Source organism: Phytophthora cinnamomi (assembly GCF_018691715.1).
Source record: "Phytophthora cinnamomi strain GKB4 chromosome Unknown Contig92, whole genome shotgun sequence".
Classification (NCBI taxonomy): domain Eukaryota; phylum Oomycota; class Peronosporomycetes; order Peronosporales; family Peronosporaceae; genus Phytophthora; species Phytophthora cinnamomi.
The window spans coordinates 1,222,857-1,243,342 of NW_027151025.1; the positions used below are offsets into that span (position 1 = coordinate 1,222,857).

The following is a 20,486-nucleotide window of genomic DNA, read 5'->3' on the forward strand; positions in this document are numbered from 1 at the left end:
TCTGCAGTCCTGGCGTCGGTTTACACCGAAGTCACGCTGGGCTCTGCCTGGGAATGCCTAAAACTGAATGCGGCACGGCTCTCACCTGATCTATTCCACACAAACCTGATCCATTGACATTGACATGTCCAATCAAGATCATGAAGAGTTGCTGCCTCGTCACATATGCCACTTTCGGCTCGAAATCCACAACTTGGATTCGGTCGGATCTACATGTAGTAAGTTGCCACACATAGGCTGCTCACAACTGTATACATGCCCAGGTGCAGCACCAATTCATAGCGTGCACAATTTGTCACCCATAAAGATACCATGCAGACGGCCCACGGCAGTTATAATGCTACACTTCATCGGGCATCGTAGATGCGCACATTAGTGCTTGCTTCCGCTGAGATACAAACCACCTTTGCCGCCGCTAGCCACCGCAAGAACCAATCACGATAACGAGCCACTGACAGGAATGATATAACCGAGTTAACCACTCCATCGAGTGGGAAAAACCAGCAGCAACAGCAACCTGTCCGAGCAGAGCATACTACAAACAATTTGCTCTTGAAGCAAAGCAACACCAAAGTACTACAGCGTAGATCATAAAAACAAAATATATTCCTACCAACGCTCGATGCCCCAATGGTCGACAGATCGACCAGTTGATCTCTCGGTCGAACGAAAGCTAACCTGACACACCACTGCCCACAACTAGGTACTGCCGTGCCGCTCGCTCTACTGCTCGCGGCGCGAGTCGTACTCGGCCTGGATCTCCTCGGCCGACTTGCCCGACGTCTCCGGCACCAGCTTCAGCGCCAGCAGGTAGAAGATCGCCAGCAGCACCACGAACGGGACGTACGCGTAGTCATTCAGAGCGTCCGACACGTACGGGTACGACACACCCACGATGAGGTTGCACAGCCAGTTGATGCCGATGCACAGCGACGACGCACTGGCGCGGATCGAGTCCGGGAAAATGTCGGCCGTCATCACCCACACGAGCGGGCCCAGCGTCACGCCGAACACGATCACGTACAGCGCAGTGAACACGATGGACAGCGCAGACACGTCCACGATGAACGCCACCGTCATACCGATGGACATCACCACCATGCCCGACAGGCCCCACAGGATCATGTTGCGCGCGCCGAAGCGGTTGGCCAGCACACCCGTGAAGAAGGCGGGCCAGATGTTGATGAAGTCGATGATGAGCGTGCCCACGCGCGAGTCCGAGATACCGGCGTCCGAGAAGATGCTGCCCGAGTAGTAGAACACGGCGTTGATGCCGGACAGCTGCTGCGCCATCGACAGCATGATGCCGCCCAGAAGCTGCAGGCGGTAGCGAGGGTTGAACATCGACTCCTTCTTGGGCGCAGAGTCGATCAGACCCTCCTCGGCGCTCGCCTTGTTCACCTCCAGCCACGACAGAGCCGTCTGCACGTGCTCCTCGCCGTACAGACGAGCGATCACCTGCTTGGCCTCCTCCTTGCGGCCCTTGGTCAGCAGCCACGCGGGGCTCTCCACGCACATGGACGGCGCCAGGAGCAGGTAGATCACGGCCAGCACCACCGGGAACGCAGCCAGGTAGCGCCATCCAGAGCTCGTGTTGGCGAAGAAGAAGCAAATGGCCGGCACCAAAATACCGATGGTCGTGAAGATCTGCAGGCCCAGGCCCAGCGTGTTGCGCATGTGCGGCGGCGACAGCTCGTTGATGTAGCCGCCGATCGTGGCCGTGGCCGTACCCGACGACAGACCGGCGATGAGACGGCCCAGGAGAACAGCCAAATGTTGGACACGGACGCCTGCACGACGCCGCCCACGATCATGAAGATACAGTTGCCCATGAGGGCCTTCTTGCGGCCGTACTTGTCGCTGAAGTGGCCGCAGCACAGCGAGCCCACCATGGCGCCGAAGATCCACGCGTTCACGGCGAACGTCCACTCCAGCTTCGAGTGGCCCGGGAACATGAGGCACGTGTCCTCGGCCACGGGGCGCGCATTGCACTCGTCCGTGTCGTTGTATTGCGACAGGTTCATCTGCGAGGTGGACCAACCGCTCTGGAACGGCTGCATCCACGACAGGAGCGCGCTCGTGTACAGGATGGTCTTGGGCTTGATGAGGCGCGCCGCGGCCTTGTTGGCCTCGTCGAACGCCGTGGCGTTGGCGGTCTTGGGCGATGCAGCTTCGGCGTAGTTGTCCGCCATGCTTGCTTGCTGGTTGCGAGACGGTCTTGTCTTCTTGCCTGGTGCTTGTCCAAATGGAAAGTGAGGATCGGAAGCCGGCGACTCTGACCGATCGGGTGTGACTCGCTTTGCGCGTGGTGCAGCAAGCGGTGCGACGCGGGCCGTCGTGGCTCTTAACGGGACGAGAGAAAGCCGAGTCCGCAGCGCTTCAAGTGCTGGGGCGGGCTGTCTGGGTCGCGGGGTCACTTGATTCACCTGATTGATTCCGAGTCGCCATTCTGCTTGGTCCCGCTGCTCTCTCGTGAGACTGGTGCCTGCGTTTCCGCGTTCTACCGCATGGCGGGTCCTGTCCGATTGGCACGGGGCCGATCGCAATGTGACGTTGGGCGGTGTATCTTGAAGTTTCGGGGCCGAATAGAAATGCTCTTTGCAGCGCGGTGCAGAAAGCGGCCCGTGCGTTTCAGTTGACAGCGGAGTCAAGTTAAGCGGGCGGTCTCCACGAGCAATCCTCCGGTGGCTCTGATTCAGGCCAGGGCCTGGATGGAATCAAGTCGAGTCGCCTGAAGCTGTCGCCACTCTCGTGCTACTCTACCCCATGTCAAGACCCCTGCGCCCGTGTATGTGCATGCCGAGTGTATCGTCAGCACATACAGTACAACAAGCATTGGCCGGCCTCAGTCGCTACCCGCTCTTACATTTGAGGGCGTTCTTACTTGTCGACTTCGGCACTCGGGAATGGGGTAGCCCTTCCGCAGGGGTTGGCGTCTCCTGCTGCGGAGTTTCTGCAGTCCTGGCGTCGGTTTACACCGAAGTCACGCTGGGCTCTGCCTGGGAATGCCTAAAACTGAATGCGGCACGGCTCTCACCTGATCTATTCCACACAAACCTGATCCATTGACATTGACATGTCCAATCAAGATCATGAAGAGTTGCTGCCTCGTCACATATGCCACTTTCGGCTCGAAATCCACAACTTGGATTCGGTCGGATCTACATGTAGTAAGTTGCCACACATAGGCTGCTCACAACTGTATACATGCCCAGGTGCAGCACCAATTCATAGCGTGCACAATTTGTCACCCATAAAGATACCATGCAGACGGCCCACGGCAGTTATAATGCTACACTTCATCGGGCATCGTAGATGCGCACATTAGTGCTTGCTTCCGCTGAGATACAAACCACCTTTGCCGCCGCTAGCCACCGCAAGAACCACTCACGATAACGAGCCACTGACAGGAATGATATAACCGAGTTAACCACTCCATCGAGTGGGAAAACCAGCAGCAACAGCAACCTGTCCGAGCAGAGCATACTACAAACAATTTGCTCTTGAAGCAAAGCAACACCAAAGTACTACAGCGTAGATCATAAAAACAAAATATATTCCTACCAACGCTCGATGCCCCAATGGTCGACAGATCGACCAGTTGATCTCTCGGTCGAACGAAAGCTAACCTGACACACCACTGCCCACAACTAGGTACTGCCGTGCCGCTCGCTCTACTGCTCGCGGCGCGAGTCGTACTCGGCCTGGATCTCCTCGGCCGACTTGCCCGACGTCTCCGGCACCAGCTTCAGCGCCAGCAGGTAGAAGATCGCCAGCAGCACCACGAACGGGACGTACGCGTAGTCATTCAGAGCGTCCGACACGTACGGGTACGACACACCCACGATGAGGTTGCACAGCCAGTTGATGCCGATGCACAGCGACGACGCACTGGCGCGGATCGAGTCCGGGAAAATGTCGGCCGTCATCACCCACACGAGCGGGCCCAGCGTCACGCCGAACACGATCACGTACAGCGCAGTGAACACGATGGACAGCGCAGACACGTCCACGATGAACGCCACCGTCATACCGATGGACATCACCACCATGCCCGACAGGCCCCACAGGATCATGTTGCGCGCGCCGAAGCGGTTGGCCAGCACACCCGTGAAGAAGGCGGGCCAGATGTTGATGAAGTCGATGATGAGCGTGCCCACGCGCGAGTCCGAGATACCGGCGTCCGAGAAGATGCTGCCCGAGTAGTAGAACACGGCGTTGATGCCGGACAGCTGCTGCGCCATCGACAGCATGATGCCGCCCAGAAGCTGCAGGCGGTAGCGAGGGTTGAACATCGACTCCTTCTTGGGCGCAGAGTCGATCAGACCCTCCTCGGCGCTCGCCTTGTTCACCTCCAGCCACGACAGAGCCGTCTGCACGTGCTCCTCGCCGTACAGACGAGCGATCACCTGCTTGGCCTCCTCCTTGCGGCCCTTGGTCAGCAGCCACGCGGGGCTCTCCACGCACATGGACGGCGCCAGGAGCAGGTAGATCACGGCCAGCACCACCGGGAACGCAGCCAGGTAGCGCCATCCAGAGCTCGTGTTGGCGAAGAAGAAGCAAATGGCCGGCACCAAAATACCGATGGTCGTGAAGATCTGCAGGCCCAGGCCCAGCGTGTTGCGCATGTGCGGCGGCGACAGCTCGTTGATGTAGCCGCCGATCGTGGCCGTGGCCGTACCCGACGACAGACCGGCGATGAGACGGCCCAGGGAGAACAGCCAAATGTTGGACACGGACGCCTGCACGACGCCGCCCACGATCATGAAGATACAGTTGCCCATGAGGGCCTTCTTGCGGCCGTACTTGTCGCTGAAGTGGCCGCAGCACAGCGAGCCCACCATGGCGCCGAAGATCCACGCGTTCACGGCGAACGTCCACTCCAGCTTCGAGTGGCCCGGGAACATGAGGCACGTGTCCTCGGCCACGGGGCGCGCATTGCACTCGTCCGTGTCGTTGTATTGCGACAGGTTCATCTGCGAGGTGGACCAACCGCTCTGGAACGGCTGCATCCACGACAGGAGCGCGCTCGTGTACAGGATGGTCTTGGGCTTGATGAGGCGCGCCGCGGCCTTGTTGGCCTCGTCGAACGCCGTGGCGTTGGCGGTCTTGGGCGATGCAGCTTCGGCGTAGTTGTCCGCCATGCTTGCTTGCTGGTTGCGAGACGGTCTTGTCTTCTTGCCTGGTGCTTGTCCAAATGGAAAGTGAGGATCGGAAGCCGGCGACTCTGACCGATCGGGTGTGACTCGCTTTGCGCGTGGTGCAGCAAGCGGTGCGACGCGGGCCGTCGTGGCTCTTAACGGGACGAGAGAAAGCCGAGTCCGCAGCGCTTCAAGTGCTGGGGCGGGCTGTCTGGGTCGCGGGGTCACTTGATTCACCTGATTGATTCCGAGTCGCCATTCTGCTTGGTCCCGCTGCTCTCTCGTGAGACTGGTGCCTGCGTTTCCGCGTTCTACCGCATGGCGGGTCCTGTCCGATTGGCACGGGGCCGATCGCAATGTGACGTTGGGCGGTGTATCTTGAAGTTTCGGGGCCGAATAGAAATGCTCTTTGCAGCGCGGTGCAGAAAGCGGCCCGTGCGTTTCAGTTGACAGCGGAGTCAAGTTAAGCGGGCGGTCTCCACGAGCAATCCTCCGGTGGCTCTGATTCAGGCCAGGGCCTGGATGGAATCAAGTCGAGTCGCCTGAAGCTGTCGCCACTCTCGTGCTACTCTACCCCATGTCAAGACCCCTGCGCCCGTGTATGTGCATGCCGAGTGTATCGTCAGCACATACAGTACAACAAGCATTGGCCGGCCTCAGTCGCTACCCGCTCTTACATTTGAGGGCGTTCTTACTTGTCGACTTCGGCACTCGGGAATGGGGTAGCCCTTCCGCAGGGGTTGGCGTCTCCTGCTGCGGAGTTTCTGCAGTCCTGGCGTCGGTTTACACCGAAGTCACGCTGGGCTCTGCCTGGGAATGCCTAAAACTGAATGCGGCACGGCTCTCACCTGATCTATTCCACACAAACCTGATCCATTGACATTGACATGTCCAATCAAGATCATGAAGAGTTGCTGCCTCGTCACATATGCCACTTTCGGCTCGAAATCCACAACTTGGATTCGGTCGGATCTACATGTAGTAAGTTGCCACACATAGGCTGCTCACAACTGTATACATGCCCAGGTGCAGCACCAATTCATAGCGTGCACAATTTGTCACCCATAAAGATACCATGCAGACGGCCCACGGCAGTTATAATGCTACACTTCATCGGGCATCGTAGATGCGCACATTAGTGCTTGCTTCCGCTGAGATACAAACCACCTTTGCCGCCGCTAGCCACCGCAAGAACCACTCACGATAACGAGCCACTGACAGGAATGATATAACCGAGTTAACCACTCCATCGAGTGGGAAAAACCAGCAGCAACAGCAACCTGTCCGAGCAGAGCATACTACAAACAATTTGCTCTTGAAGCAAAGCAACACCAAAGTACTACAGCGTAGATCATAAAAACAAAATATATTCCTACCAACGCTCGATGCCCCAATGGTCGACAGATCGACCAGTTGATCTCTCGGTCGAACGAAAGCTAACCTGACACACCACTGCCCACAACTAGGTACTGCCGTGCCGCTCGCTCTACTGCTCGCGGCGCGAGTCGTACTCGGCCTGGATCTCCTCGGCCGACTTGCCCGACGTCTCCGGCACCAGCTTCAGCGCCAGCAGGTAGAAGATCGCCAGCAGCACCACGAACGGGACGTACGCGTAGTCATTCAGAGCGTCCGACACGTACGGGTACGACACACCCACGATGAGGTTGCACAGCCAGTTGATGCCGATGCACAGCGACGACGCACTGGCGCGGATCGAGTCCGGGAAAATGTCGGCCGTCATCACCCACACGAGCGGGCCCAGCGTCACGCCGAACACGATCACGTACAGCGCAGTGAACACGATGGACAGCGCAGACACGTCCACGATGAACGCCACCGTCATACCGATGGACATCACCACCATGCCCGACAGGCCCCACAGGATCATGTTGCGCGCGCCGAAGCGGTTGGCCAGCACACCCGTGAAGAAGGCGGGCCAGATGTTGATGAAGTCGATGATGAGCGTGCCCACGCGCGAGTCCGAGATACCGGCGTCCGAGAAGATGCTGCCCGAGTAGTAGAACACGGCGTTGATGCCGGACAGCTGCTGCGCCATCGACAGCATGATGCCGCCCAGAAGCTGCAGGCGGTAGCGAGGGTTGAACATCGACTCCTTCTTGGGCGCAGAGTCGATCAGACCCTCCTCGGCGCTCGCCTTGTTCACCTCCAGCCACGACAGAGCCGTCTGCACGTGCTCCTCGCCGTACAGACGAGCGATCACCTGCTTGGCCTCCTCCTTGCGGCCCTTGGTCAGCAGCCACGCGGGGCTCTCCACGCACATGGACGGCGCCAGGAGCAGGTAGATCACGGCCAGCACCACCGGGAACGCAGCCAGGTAGCGCCATCCAGAGCTCGTGTTGGCGAAGAAGAAGCAAATGGCCGGCACCAAAATACCGATGGTCGTGAAGATCTGCAGGCCCAGGCCCAGCGTGTTGCGCATGTGCGGCGGCGACAGCTCGTTGATGTAGCCGCCGATCGTGGCCGTGGCCGTACCCGACGACAGACCGGCGATGAGACGGCCCAGGGAGAACAGCCAAATGTTGGACACGGACGCCTGCACGACGCCGCCCACGATCATGAAGATACAGTTGCCCATGAGGGCCTTCTTGCGGCCGTACTTGTCGCTGAAGTGGCCGCAGCACAGCGAGCCCACCATGGCGCCGAAGATCCACGCGTTCACGGCGAACGTCCACTCCAGCTTCGAGTGGCCCGGGAACATGAGGCACGTGTCCTCGGCCACGGGGCGCGCATTGCACTCGTCCGTGTCGTTGTATTGCGACAGGTTCATCTGCGAGGTGGACCAACCGCTCTGGAACGGCTGCATCCACGACAGGAGCGCGCTCGTGTACAGGATGGTCTTGGGCTTGATGAGGCGCGCCGCGGCCTTGTTGGCCTCGTCGAACGCCGTGGCGTTGGCGGTCTTGGGCGATGCAGCTTCGGCGTAGTTGTCAGCCATGGTTACTTGACTTGGTTGACTGTCGGCTTGGGGATTGCTTGGTCAATTGAGAAGTGGGGATCGGAGCCGCTGGCTCTGCTCGATCCGGATCCCGACTCGCAGCGCCGGAGCCGCGACTCGCGGTGCAACGCGCTCGGTCGTGCGACGAGAGAAAGCCGTCGCCTAGCTTCAAGCGGGGGCCGTCTGAGTCACGAGGCCACTTGATTTCTGCTTCGTGCTCATTCCTGCTCTCTCGTGTACAACACTGGCACGTATGTTTGTCAATCTTGCTGATTAGCAGCGATGTAACGTTCGGCTAGTGTATCTTGAAGTTCAGGCGTCGAATAGAAACGCGAGTCGGTGTAGAGCGTCCACTTTCTGTTGACAGGAGGCGTCAATTGCCGCCGATACAGACTACAGTATTGTATCCCCGGGTGATACTGTACACTTACGGCAAGGTAAGAGATCTCACGGCTTTAGGCGCCGCTACGCTGCATGAAGGGCTCACTAAGTGCGCAGTGTCTGTCAGCCTGCCAGCCGTGACCATCCATTGTCGTTGCGCGTGAGTGTTTCTTGCCTGCTGTACGACGGAGCGGGCACATTTCCGTTCTGGAACGCCTCTGGGGCGGGTGCATTCTCTTGCATATGTATCTACAGTACGAAAACATATTCGATCTCGTTTAACGATTCCCGGCTGGATTGAGGAGCTGCTCGCCCAGCGCAACGGACGTGTGGTCGAGGCTTAATGCAGAGCTATAATGCGCCAGTCTGGTTCTACACGTGTGCATCGTGTTTGTGCGAGCCGCGGGCGACAATCTCGCATTAGCGAGCTCGCCTGTAGCGATGGCAATGCCCTCGTGGCATCATTCCAACCTCCGCCGGAGGTGCACGAAGGGTGTCGCCGCACTGGGGGCTCAGCGTCTGACCCTCTCAGACTGGAGTCTTGTGTTGTCGACCCGGGGCTTGCGCACACGCACCAGGGGGAGCTGCCCCTGGTCACGCGCCCGACGGTGAAGGTGAAGGTGTACGTACATGTGTAGTACACACCGCTGGCGGTACACAGTGCACCGCCAGCGGTGTGGAGAGTCAGGTCGCACGCGTGGTAAATCGAACGCTTCATGTGGATCGGAAGGCGTGCAGCTTGAAGTTGGCGCGTCGAGGCGGGAGCGCGGGATCCTGCCCGACCGCTGGGCCCAATGGCGGACGCGGCAGCGCGGCGCGCGTGGCGCTGCTTCCAACGAACACCTACCCTACTGAAGCGCAGACTGAGCCAGTCGAGATTAGGTGGTGAGAGAGTCCAACGACTCGTTCAGAAATGCCGTGCAGATGTTAGTTTTGCTTTAGGACAAGAGACGCGTGTGAGTATTAAAAGTTAAAAAATGTAATTCTGTGTACCATCTTTTATGGTCTACTAGTTAACAGAATTGCATATTATTTTGATCGTAGACTCTGCTAACCTAGCTAGACCACTGTACCCTTCAGCATTTAAGCATTGCTGTACATGTATGTATCATTATGCACGTAGTGTACATGTATTGACCAACCTGCCAACGACCAACGACATTCCCACATCTCTCGCCTCCAGTGAATCAAGAGGGCGCACGACAAGGGAGGTGGCCTCACGTCCGCTCTCTCGCCACCTAATCTCGACTGGCTCAGTCTGCGCTTCAGTAGGGTAGGTGTTCGTTGGAAGCAGCGCCACGCGCGCCGCGCTGCCGCGTCCGCCATTGGGCCCAGCGGTCGGGCAGGATCCCGCGCTCCCGCCTCGACGCGCCAACTTCAAGCTGCACGCCTCCCGATCCACATGAAGCGTTCGATTTACCACGCGTGCGACCTGACTCTCCACACATGTACGTACACCTTCGCCTTCACCGTCGGGCGCGTGACCAGGGGCAGCTCCCCCTGGTGCGTGTGCGCAAGCCCCGGGTCGACAACACAAGACTCCAGTCTGAGAGGGTCAGACGCTGAGCCCCCAGTGCGGCGACACCCTTCGTGCACCTCCGGCGGAGGTTGGAATGATGCCACGAGGGCATTGCCATCGCTACAGGCGAGCTCGCTAATGCGAGATTGTCGCCCGCGGCTCGCACAAACACGATGCACACGTGTAGAACCAGACTGGCGCATTATAGCTCTGCATTAAGCCTCGACCACACGTCCGTTGCGCTGGGCGAGCAGCTCCTCAATCCAGCCGGGAATCGTTAAACGAGATCGAATATGTTTTCGTACTGTAGATACATATGCAAGAGAATGCACCCGCCCCAGAGGCGTTCCAGAACGGAAATGTGCCCGCTCCGTCGTACAGCAGGCAAGAAACACTCACGCGCAACGACAATGGATGGTCACGGCTGGCAGGCTGACAGACACTGCGCACTTAGTGAGCCCTTCATGCAGCGTAGCGGCGCCTAAAGCCGTGAGATCTCTTACCTTGCCGTAAGTGTACAGTATCACCCGGGGATACAATACTGTAGTCTGTATCGGCGGCAATTGACGCCTCCTGTCAACAGAAAGTGGACGCTCTACACCGACTCGCGTTTCTATTCGACGCCTGAACTTCAAGATACACTAGCCGAACGTTACATCGCTGCTAATCAGCAAGATTGACAAACATACGTGCCAGTGTTGTACACGAGAGAGCAGGAATGAGCACGAAGCAGAAATCAAGTGGCCTCGTGACTCAGACGGCCCCCGCTTGAAGCTAGACGACGGCTTTCTCTCGTCGCACGACCGAGCGCGTTGCACCGCGAGTCGCGGCTCCGGCGCTGCGAGTCGGGATCCGGATCGAGCAGAGCCAGCGGCTCCGATCCCCACTTCTCAATTGACCAAGCAATCCCCAAGCCGACAGTCAACCAAGTCAAGTAACCATGGCTGACTACGCGGAGGCCAGCACCCCCAAGGCCGGCAACGCCACGGCGTTCGACGAGGCCAACAAGGCCGCGGCGCGCCTCATCAAGCCCAAGACCATCCTGTACACGAGCGCGCTCCTGTCGTGGATGCAGCCGTTCCAGAGCGGTTGGTCCACCTCGCAGATGAACCTGTCGCAATACAACGACACGGACGAGTGCAATGCGCGCCCCGTGGCCGAGGACACGTGCCTCATGTTCCCGGGCCACTCGAAGCTGGAGTGGACGTTCGCCGTGAACGCGTGGATCTTCGGCGCCATGGTGGGCTCGCTGTGCTGCGGCCACTTCAGCGACAAGTACGGCCGCAAGAAGGCCCTCATGGGCAACTGTATCTTCATGATCGTGGGCGGCGTCGTGCAGGCGTCCGTGTCCAACATTTGGCTGTTCTCCCTGGGCCGTCTCATCGCCGGTCTGTCGTCGGGTACGGCCACGGCCACGATCGGCGGCTACATCAACGAGCTGTCGCCGCCGCACATGCGCAACACGCTGGGCCTGGGCCTGCAGATCTTCACGACCATCGGTATTTTGGTGCCGGCCATTTGCTTCTTCTTCGCCAACACGAGCTCTGGATGGCGCTACCTGGCTGCGTTCCCGGTGGTGCTGGCCGTGATCTACCTGCTCCTGGCGCCGTCCATGTGCGTGGAGAGCCCCGCGTGGCTGCTGACCAAGGGCCGCAAGGAGGAGGCCAAGCAGGTGATCGCTCGTCTGTACGGCGAGGAGCACGTGCAGACGGCTCTGTCGTGGCTGGAGGTGAACAAGGCGAGCGCCGAGGAGGGTCTGATCGACTCTGCGCCCAAGAAGGAGTCGATGTTCAACCCTCGCTACCGCCTGCAGCTTCTGGGCGGCATCATGCTGTCGATGGCGCAGCAGCTGTCCGGCATCAACGCCGTGTTCTACTACTCGGGCAGCATCTTCTCGGACGCCGGTATCTCGGACTCGCGCGTGGGCACGCTCATCATCGACTTCATCAACATCTGGCCCGCCTTCTTCACGGGTGTGCTGGCCAACCGCTTCGGCGCGCGCAACATGATCCTGTGGGGCCTGTCGGGCATGGTGGTGATGTCCATCGGTATGACGGTGGCGTTCATCGTGGACGTGTCTGCGCTGTCCATCGTGTTCACTGCGCTGTACGTGATCGTGTTCGGCGTGACGCTGGGCCCGCTCGTGTGGGTGATGACGGCCGACATTTTCCCGGACTCGATCCGCGCCAGTGCGTCGTCGCTGTGCATCGGCATCAACTGGCTGTGCAACCTCATCGTGGGTGTGTCGTACCCGTACGTGTCGGACGCTCTGAATGACTACGCGTACGTCCCGTTCGTGGTGCTGCTGGCGATCTTCTACCTGCTGGCGCTGAAGCTGGTGCCGGAGACGTCGGGCAAGTCGGCCGAGGAGATCCAGGCCGAGTACGACTCGCGCCGCGAGCAGTAGAGCGAGCGGCACGGCAGTACCTAGTTGTGGGCAGTGGTGTGTCAGGTTAGCTTTCGTTCGACCGAGAGATCAACTGGTCGATCTGTCGACCATTGGGGCATCGAGCGTTGGTAGGAATATATTTTGTTTTTATGATCTACGCTGTAGTACTTTGGTGTTGCTTTGCTTCAAGAGCAAATTGTTTGTAGTATGCTCTGCTCGGACAGGTTGCTGTTGCTGCTGGTTTTTCCCACTCGATGGAGTGGTTAACTCGGTTATATCATTCCTGTCAGTGGCTCGTTATCGTGAGTGGTTCTTGCGGTGGCTAGCGGCGGCAAAGGTGGTTTGTATCTCAGCGGAAGCAAGCACTAATGTGCGCATCTACGATGCCCGATGAAGTGTAGCATTATAACTGCCGTGGGCCGCCTGCATGGTATCTTTATGGGTGACAAATTGTGCACGCTATGAATCGGTGCTGCACCTGGGCATGTATACAGTTGTGAGCAGCCTATGTGTGGCAACTTACTACATGTAGATCCGACCGAATCCAGTTGTGGATTTCGAGCCGAAAGTGGCATATGTGACGAAGCAGCAACTCTTCATGATCTTGATTGGACATGTCAATGGATCAGGTTTGTGTGGAATAGATCAGGTGAGAGCCGTGCCGCATACAGTTTTAGGCATTCCCAGGCAGGCAGAGACCGGCGTGGCTGCGGTGAACGGGCTCTGGCGAATGATCTCACCTGGCTGAGGCTGCACAAACTTCGTAGTATAACTGCGGCAGTACAGGCCGAGTGCCAACAGCACGGAGTCAGAAGAGTTTTTTATTGGGCAACGTAGATGTACACCTTGCTGCTTGACTGTGGCTGAAATACAAACCACCCCTTGGAGCCGCCACCACCGCAGTTACTGAGGCAGTACTACCACGGTGATGCCAGACCTCGCCCCAGCCATTGCTGCAAGCCACTTACGCCAAGAAAATAAACTCAGCAGCAGGAGTAGCAATAACACCATCACCATCAACCCCGCCGAAGTATAGCATACTACAAACAATTTGCTCTTGAAGCAAAGCAACACCAAAGTACTACAGCGTAGATCATAAAAACAAAATATATTCCTACCAACGCTCGATGCCCCAATGGTCGACAGATCGACCAGTTGATCTCTCGGTCGAACGAAAGCTAACCTGACACACCACTGCCCACAACTAGGTACTGCCGTGCCGCTCGCTCTACTGCTCGCGGCGCGAGTCGTACTCGGCCTGGATCTCCTCGGCCGACTTGCCCGACGTCTCCGGCACCAGCTTCAGCGCCAGCAGGTAGAAGATCGCCAGCAGCACCACGAACGGGACGTACGCGTAGTCATTCAGAGCGTCCGACACGTACGGGTACGACACACCCACGATGAGGTTGCACAGCCAGTTGATGCCGATGCACAGCGACGACGCACTGGCGCGGATCGAGTCCGGGAAAATGTCGGCCGTCATCACCCACACGAGCGGGCCCAGCGTCACGCCGAACACGATCACGTACAGCGCAGTGAACACGATGGACAGCGCAGACACGTCCACGATGAACGCCACCGTCATACCGATGGACATCACCACCATGCCCGACAGGCCCCACAGGATCATGTTGCGCGCGCCGAAGCGGTTGGCCAGCACACCCGTGAAGAAGGCGGGCCAGATGTTGATGAAGTCGATGATGAGCGTGCCCACGCGCGAGTCCGAGATACCGGCGTCCGAGAAGATGCTGCCCGAGTAGTAGAACACGGCGTTGATGCCGGACAGCTGCTGCGCCATCGACAGCATGATGCCGCCCAGAAGCTGCAGGCGGTAGCGAGGGTTGAACATCGACTCCTTCTTGGGCGCAGAGTCGATCAGACCCTCCTCGGCGCTCGCCTTGTTCACCTCCAGCCACGACAGAGCCGTCTGCACGTGCTCCTCGCCGTACAGACGAGCGATCACCTGCTTGGCCTCCTCCTTGCGGCCCTTGGTCAGCAGCCACGCGGGGCTCTCCACGCACATGGACGGCGCCAGGAGCAGGTAGATCACGGCCAGCACCACCGGGAACGCAGCCAGGTAGCGCCATCCAGAGCTCGTGTTGGCGAAGAAGAAGCAAATGGCCGGCACCAAAATACCGATGGTCGTGAAGATCTGCAGGCCCAGGCCCAGCGTGTTGCGCATGTGCGGCGGCGACAGCTCGTTGATGTAGCCGCCGATCGTGGCCGTGGCCGTACCCGACGACAGACCGGCGATGAGACGGCCCAGGGAGAACAGCCAAATGTTGGACACGGACGCCTGCACGACGCCGCCCACGATCATGAAGATACAGTTGCCCATGAGGGCCTTCTTGCGGCCGTACTTGTCGCTGAAGTGGCCGCAGCACAACGAGCCCACCATGGCGCCGAAGATCCACGCGTTCACGGCGAACGTCCACTCCAGCTTCGAGTGGCCCGGGAACATGAGGCACGTGTCCTCGGCCACGGGGCGCGCATTGCACTCGTCCGTGTCGTTGTATTGCGACAGGTTCATCTGCGAGGTGGACCAACCGCTCTGGAACGGCTGCATCCACGACAGGAGCGCGCTCGTGTACAGGATGGTCTTGGGCTTGATGAGGCGCGCCGCGGCCTTGTTGGCCTCGTCGAACGCCGTGGCGTTGGCGGTCTTGGGCGATGCAGCTTCGGCGTAGTTGTCCGCCATGCTTGCTTGCTGGTTGCGAGACGGTCTTGTCTTCTTGCCTGGTGCTTGTCCAAATGGAAAGTGAGGATCGGAAGCCGGCGACTCTGACCGATCGGGTGTGACTCGCTTTGCGCGTGGTGCAGCAAGCGGTGCGACGCGGGCCGTCGTGGCTCTTAACGGGACGAGAGAAAGCCGAGTCCGCAGCGCTTCAAGTGCTGGGGCGGGCTGTCTGGGTCGCGGGGTCACTTGATTCACCTGATTGATTCCGAGTCGCCATTCTGCTTGGTCCCGCTGCTCTCTCGTGAGACTGGTGCCTGCGTTTCCGCGTTCTACCGCATGGCGGGTCCTATCGGATAGGCACGGGGCCGATCGCAATGTGACGTTGGGCGGTGTATCTTGAAGTTTCGGGGGCCGAATAGAAATGCTCTTTGCAGCGCGGTGCAGAAAGCAGCCCGTGCGTTTCAGTTGACAGCGGAGTCAAGCAAAGCGGGCGGTCTCCACGAGCAATCCTCCGGTGGCCCTGATTCAGGCCAGGGCCTGGATGGAATCAAGTCGAGTCGCCTGAAGCTGTCGTCACTCTCGTGCTACTCTACCCCATGTCAAGACCCCTGCTCAACTGCATGTGCATGCCGAGTGAACCGTCAGCTCATACAACAAGCCTTGGCCGGCCACGCCCCCCATCTCGCGACCCACTCTTATATTGGAGGGGTCCTAGAACTCTTCTGACTCCGTACTGTCGGCACTCGGCCTGTACTGCGAAGTTTGTGCAGCCTCGGCCAGGTGAGATCATTCGCCAGAGCCCGTTCAGCGAAGCCACGCTGGGCACTGCCTGGGAATGCCTAAAACTGTATGCGGCATGGCTCTTACCTGATCTATTCCACACAAACCTGATCCATTGACATTGACATGTCCAATCAAGATCATGAAGAGTTGCTGCCTCGTCACATATGCCACTTTCGGCTCGAAATCCACAACTTGGATTCGGTCGGATCTACATGTAGTAAGTTGCCACACATAGGCTGCTCACAACTGTATACATGCCCAGGTGCAGCACCGATTCATAGCGTGCACAATTTGTCACCCATAAAGATACCATGCAGGCGGCCCACGGCAGTTATAATGCTACACTTCATCGGGCATCGTAGATGCGCACATTAGTGCTTGCTTCCGCTGAGATACAAACCACCTTTGCCGCCGCTAGCCACCGCAAGAACCACTCACGATAACGAGCCACTGACAGGAATGATATAACCGAGTTAACCACTCCATCGAGTGGGAAAAACCAGCAGCAACAGCATCCTGTCCGAGCAGAGCATACTACAAACAATTTGCTCTTGAAGCAAAGCAACACCAAAGTACTACAGCGTAGATCATAAAAACAAAATATATTCCTACCAACGCTCGATGCCCCAATGGTCGACAGATCGACCAGTTGATCTCTCGGTCGAACGAAAGCTAACCTGACACACCACTGCCCACAACTAGGTACTGCCGTGCCGCTCGCTCTACTGCTCGCGGCGCGAGTCGTACTCGGCCTGGATCTCCTCGGCCGACTTGCCCGACGTCTCCGGCACCAGCTTCAGCGCCAGCAGGTAGAAGATCGCCAGCAGCACCACGAACGGGACGTACGCGTAGTCATTCAGAGCGTCCGACACGTACGGGTACGACACACCCACGATGAGGTTGCTAGTGAGGCTCAGCAGCACCAGCAATAAAACCAACAACATCCCGCCGAAGTACAGCATATTGCAACCAATTTTCTCTTTATGCAAAGCAACACCAAAGTTCATAAAAACAAAATATATTTCTGCTATCGCTTGATCCCCCGAAACACGGAGTCATCGAGACGACGGTCTCGCCGAAACGAAATGATCGGTCAATCACGCGGCAGGCGATAAGATTTCGAGGAGCATCGCAAACGTATATTTTGATATGATCGTACTATCAATATCATGAGGGCGTCACTGCCTACCCCTCTATGGAACTGATTGCGAAGCATCTCTCCAGCGCTCTAGGTGGGCAACGTGTAGCATCGGATACACACTACTATGGCAAATCAGAACCATGTAGTGCTCACAACGAACAGTGGAAAGCACTCCAACACGTGGAAGTATTTGGGCGACTTGCCTTCGTCAAATGCAAGCTGTTGCGAAAGGATAGTATATGATCTGAAACGAGAGCTCAAGGATTGCAGTACGTTTAGGACACCACATTTCGGGTCCCACGTGCCGTCGGGTGAAATTATATAAAAGCATATCCGTACGATCTGGCACGTACTGAATAAGTGCTGACCCTAGAATTCATAGAAGTGTGGGGTGTCTTGCGGTTAGTAAAATTTACTACACACGTAAGTGGTATGCTTGCTAACTGTGTGTGAACGAGTTAGTTGCAGAAACATATTCATGCAATATATGAACATTAAAGGTTGATTGCAACTACGACTTGCTGAAGGAATCTAAACACTCTGCATCTTTATGGTCCGTCTTCGAGAGGAATGTATTCTGGCCTTGCCGGGTTCAAATATCAAGACATTTCGGTAATGATCGGGTTTTTGTCCGAAAATTGATGTTTTTCGTTCTGTAATCACATGCTAGCATAATTTACTACACAGTAACTGTTATATTCACGTGCACCGCACAGCAGCGCCCAGTCGCCCCTGAAAGATTTCGAAATCGACGGTAGCTAGACAATGCTCGAGTCGGCCTCTAATAATGCACTGTGTAGGTGGCAAATAACGAGTATGCGCGGGTGAAGATAACCTCTACTTATGTTAATTGCCAACTATAAAAGCCTGAAACTTGCATGTCTTAGGCGTTGCCTAATCGGCCATGGGAGCATGCTAACGCCGACTTGGGTGTCAATGGTTTTCTCTAGCGCTCAGTACCGACGTACTTTAGCGAATGAGTTTTCATTTCCGATCGAAAACGGCCTTCACGGAACCAGTAGAGAGGTCTTCATATCTTGGATCACTTTCGGACTTGGAACAACGAAAAGTGGATAAAAATCCGGATAGATTACTTGCGGTTGTCCCAATACTCAAGTCCTGTAGAATATCGAAGGGTCGCGATGCTCCACTAGGAACCTATTTTTGGACTAGTAGGATTCAGACGTTTGTCATGTTTGTTCCAAAAACTCGACTTAGTCCAGCTTGAACCACTCCGGTGGCTAGACGGCTCGCGAAACGCGATCCCAATACCAAAAGTCCAGCTTGCTTGGTTCCGTGGAGCTGTCGAGTAAAATCACATCGCTTGGAGTCAAGCTCGTCGGGCCCTGAAGATCGACTAATAATCATGCCTGGAGAAATGACCGGGCTAGTAGCCCGGGGTACTTGCTTGTTCGGGATTAAGGCAAACTACTCAGTACATGTAATCTGATATACATTACCATTATGGAAATAATTTATGTCATCGAGGCAACTCCTCTTCGTTATGAGTTTCTCTGGGACGTTCCGAAGAACGTGAAGGACAAAAGGGTGCTACAAGCTATCAAGAAACAGCCTTTTCGACAGTCCCGACTAAGTCTTTGCAAACATCTAGGTCAAACGGTGACCAGACTCCAAACCAATGGAGAGCAGTCTGAGTGGGTACAGGTGACGCACCAAAGTTGTGGGCTCGTCAGAATGCCCTTACAGAGTTTCAAGCTTGGACGATGTATTGGGGCAGTGAGCCAACTCAGTCTGTACTTCCCAGGTCGCGAGCACAGTGCACACTGTCGGGGGTTCAAGGAGATACTAGAACACATCTTCTGGTAGCAGAGTCAGAAAATCCACTACTATATTGAATTGAGTGAAAATTTTCACCGGTTGGCCAAGGGCAACCGAGACCTGCTGTCAAAACCAATAAGTCCTTACAGTACTCTCACTACTTTCTGTCATCTCTTATCTTATACGATAACATGGACCAATTATTCTTGATAACGCACCAACCGATCCGGCTCCATATGAAGGCTGCACCAAATTGTAGTATCCTTGGCTTATCCCGTGACTGAAGCTGAGTTTTCTCAGACCAGTACCAGGGTGTTGTTGTGTTCTGTGGGGAAATATAGCTTTTAGTCCATGTTTACCTCTACCGGTGGAACTGCTCTAAGGGTACTATATATTACCGAGAAAGATGCACACTTAGTTTACCGATACCAAATACGACCTCCAATATATTTAAATTACGGGAATATGTGTTATTGCTCCTTGCCAAATTGTAATTTATATATGCTCAAGTTCATAACCATTAGTTAGTGGCGATGATAAAATCTGCTTTAGGATTTTAATGGCTACTGTGTAGACCAAATTTTTTTTTACACAACTCGAACGTGTATTAATACATTTTTCAATGATGTTCCTCTTGGGCCAATGGTGGACCGTTGAGAACATTTCGAGCAATAGAAAGAGAGTTCACTTCAAGTTGAGCGCGCTAGTTGCCTCGCGCACAAACATAAATACAGACAGCAATAAGGTACACCTACCATGGTACATGTATTAATACCATGGATGTTTGATCGAATGGAGAGACCATGACATCATTACCTGCCTTGCAGCTGTGCTGATGGTGAGAACCTCTTACCGGTACAGATATTATATTACTGTATACATGTACAAGTATTAATACATGTAGTAATGGTAACAGCATTCCTGTCAAGAAACCTCGCTGATTTCGTGTACGTATCCACCCAGGGGAAGCCTGGTCCGGGTCACGCATTCTCATGATTGGACCGCTCGCGTGCTGCACTGTACAAAGTGGGAAAAATCGTGGTACAGTACGTGGCGGCTTGAGCCGATATATCCGAGTTTGGCGGGGATTGCGTTCTGAAAGGCTAGTTTAGACGGCTATGTACTGAGTCAGTGCGAGATTTGTATCGGTCCATAAAGCAGAAAGCGATATGTGAACAGAGAAACCATAAAACCGTCTAACTAGAATCAGTAATTTCACATATACTTCGAATACTTTATAATCATTTGATTTACAGGTCATAAGTTGATAGATCTCTAAGACGCCACGTACTGTTCATGTAAATCGAACTCTGACTAGGACGACATTCGAAACGTCACGGCGCGAGTAGCTGCACGCTGCAACACCAACCTTTAATCTAACCTTTTGAATTGTACAATACAGTACTGTGTCTGTACACGTACATGTCCGTAACGAGAGAGAGAGGGCACTCGCGCGTTCCGTGTGAGTTTCACGTAAAACATGTAATACCTAAATCATTCATAGCATGTTGTGAATATGTACCGGTGCCTACCGTACGTAGTTATTAGGGGTAGTCAATGCCCGCAGCAGCAACGAAATTTTTTTTTGTCAAAATGTTTATTGACCAATCGCGAGCAGAGAGCTTTGACCACCCCCTTTTTGATCTGCGCAGCAGCAGATCAAGATTTCGGATGCCACGCCCGACAGAGGTGCTGCGAGAGCTGCGCGCAGCTTTAGTCT

General features: G+C 56.0%; 7 protein-coding genes across 8 annotated transcripts; 2 read left to right on the forward strand and 5 right to left on the reverse strand.

Moving 5' to 3' along the window:
• Positions 1-723: 723 nt before the first annotated feature.
• Positions 724-2,192, reverse strand: IUM83_02915 (putative glucose transporter; the record flags this gene model as incomplete). The annotated part of the gene is made up of 2 exons (XM_067926875.1): positions 724-1,647; positions 1,731-2,192. 2 exons carry the CDS (start codon positions 2,190-2,192, stop codon positions 724-726), a joined length of 1,386 nt encoding a protein of 461 aa, XP_067784030.1.
• Positions 2,193-4,321: 2,129 nt separating this feature from the next.
• On the reverse strand, positions 4,322-5,144 carry IUM83_02916 (putative glucose transporter; the record flags this gene model as incomplete). The annotated part of the gene is made up of 2 exons (XM_067926876.1): positions 4,322-4,328; positions 4,396-5,144. The coding sequence occupies 2 exons, from the start codon at positions 5,142-5,144 to the stop codon at positions 4,322-4,324; spliced, it is 756 nt and encodes a 251-aa protein (XP_067784092.1).
• Positions 5,145-6,627: 1,483 nt separating this feature from the next.
• On the reverse strand, positions 6,628-8,097 carry IUM83_02917 (putative glucose transporter; the record flags this gene model as incomplete). The annotated part of the gene is made up of 1 exon (XM_067926877.1): positions 6,628-8,097. One exon carries the CDS (start codon positions 8,095-8,097, stop codon positions 6,628-6,630), a length of 1,470 nt encoding a protein of 489 aa, XP_067784382.1.
• Positions 8,098-10,937: 2,840 nt separating this feature from the next.
• On the forward strand, positions 10,938-12,404 carry IUM83_02918 (putative glucose transporter; the record flags this gene model as incomplete). Of its 2 annotated transcripts, XM_067926879.1 has the most annotated exons (2): positions 10,938-12,103; positions 12,188-12,404. In XM_067926879.1, the coding sequence occupies 2 exons, from the start codon at positions 10,938-10,940 to the stop codon at positions 12,402-12,404; spliced, it is 1,383 nt and encodes a 460-aa protein (XP_067784386.1). The 2 variants fall into 2 exon arrangements, with proteins under 2 accessions (XP_067784386.1, XP_067784387.1); XM_067926878.1 differs by having other exon boundaries at positions 10,938-12,404.
• Positions 12,405-13,813: 1,409 nt separating this feature from the next.
• Positions 13,814-14,146, forward strand: IUM83_02919 (uncharacterized protein; the record flags this gene model as incomplete). Its single annotated transcript, XM_067926880.1, has 1 exon — positions 13,814-14,146. One exon carries the CDS (start codon positions 13,814-13,816, stop codon positions 14,144-14,146), a length of 333 nt encoding a protein of 110 aa, XP_067784388.1.
• A 115-nt stretch (positions 14,147-14,261) lies between these two features.
• On the reverse strand, positions 14,262-15,084 carry IUM83_02920 (putative glucose transporter; the record flags this gene model as incomplete). Its single annotated transcript, XM_067926881.1, has 2 exons — positions 14,262-14,283; positions 14,336-15,084. 2 exons carry the CDS (start codon positions 15,082-15,084, stop codon positions 14,262-14,264), a joined length of 771 nt encoding a protein of 256 aa, XP_067784115.1.
• Positions 15,085-16,568: 1,484 nt separating this feature from the next.
• IUM83_02921 (Solute carrier family 2) lies at positions 16,569-16,790 on the reverse strand (the record flags this gene model as incomplete). The annotated part of the gene is made up of 1 exon (XM_067926882.1): positions 16,569-16,790. The coding sequence occupies one exon, from the start codon at positions 16,788-16,790 to the stop codon at positions 16,569-16,571; it is 222 nt and encodes a 73-aa protein (XP_067784301.1).
• Between the last annotated feature and the right edge of the window lie 3,696 nt (positions 16,791-20,486).